Source organism: Cryptotermes secundus, unplaced genomic scaffold (assembly GCF_002891405.2).
Source record: "Cryptotermes secundus unplaced genomic scaffold, Csec_1.0 scaffold250, whole genome shotgun sequence".
NCBI classification, from domain to species: domain Eukaryota; kingdom Metazoa; phylum Arthropoda; class Insecta; order Blattodea; family Kalotermitidae; genus Cryptotermes; species Cryptotermes secundus.
Window position 1 is genome coordinate 2801709 of NW_019738873.1, and position 1140 is coordinate 2802848.

Consider the following 1140-nt stretch of genomic DNA (forward strand, 5'->3'; position numbering starts at 1 on the left):
TTATTGCAACGGCAGTAAATGTTTCAATGGGTATGTGATTGCTGCTACATCCTCAGGCATATTATATGTACCAAGTTTCTTTGCTGTCTTTCTATTCATGGTAGCACTATCAAAAGTTAAAGGTTGAAAGTTACAGACTTCCTAATGATCATATTAATTGAACTGTGTTTATCATTCGAAGCTAAAAATCAATCCAGGCTTTTCTCTTCACAGCAATAACATTATAATGCACTTCTCACATATAGGTATCCAGTGTGGTTCTACTGTCCATGATTCTTGTTTGCAGGATGTGGTGTGCTTGACAATAAGTGAAAAAAAAAGTCCTTTGCAGTTTGAAATGACTGGTGGCCCTCATCATATGTACATTTCAGCACCATTACATCATCACTGAGCCAGGCTTACTGGGTGTGATGTTTGAGCTTGGTGAATGACAGCTCTTTTGACCATCCGATTGCCAAGAACTGCCACAAAAGTATCTTCCTGGAATGCCTAGGAAACTTTGGGAGAGGAGTACATGAGGTTCAACACATAAACCACCAATACTTCCCAAGACAATTTCTCAATAACCACAGATGTATACAGTGTGAAAGCCTGCTGTTTCTCCATAGTGGTCTCCTTCCTTCAGATGTAACATCTGGATCTTTCTATGCATTTCTCACATTCATGCTACATAACTTGCCCACACCACCTTTCTTCAATTTATCATTCTAGTACACAGTATGTTAAACCATTTTAATACCTACAACCATCCATAAGATAAATGACAACATGGATTATGAAAATTAACAATCTTGCCACAAAATATTTGGTTCCTTTGAACCTGTTTATCCAAGGATGATGATAAAAATGTTCTGTCTGTGCAAACAAGCACAAAACACTCACCATGGTTTCTCTCAGTGAAGGAAATATTTCTTCAGCTCTCTGTAGCAAAACTCTTGGCAGAATTCTTTGCAACCTTTGAATTCCTTCCTCATGCTCCATGCGCTGTGCACGAAGTAGGTTACAGCAGTCCTACTGATATGGATTTAGAATTCAGATAAATGTATCAAACTCTAACTTCAAATAATTTCCCAGGTCCTGAAAGGGAACTCATTGATCATTAGTGCATGCAGTTGTATCTTATGACAACAAAGGTGTGTG

At 38.2% G+C, this 1140-nt stretch overlaps 1 protein-coding gene across 5 annotated transcripts in view; it reads right to left on the minus strand.

Annotated features, from left to right (window-relative positions):
* Nucleotides 1-1134, minus strand: part of LOC111871118 (zinc finger protein 271-like) — a 19535-nt gene extending 18401 nt beyond the window's left edge. For all 5 annotated transcript variants that reach the window (XM_033754116.1, XM_033754115.1, XM_023863954.2 and 2 more), the window contains exon 1: nucleotides 883-1134. In XM_033754116.1, coding sequence (XP_033610007.1) covers nucleotides 883-981 — 99 coding nt within the window. In that variant the 5' untranslated portion in view covers nucleotides 982-1134. The remainder of the gene's footprint in view (nucleotides 1-882) is intronic.
* Nucleotides 1135-1140: the final 6 nt, after the last annotated feature.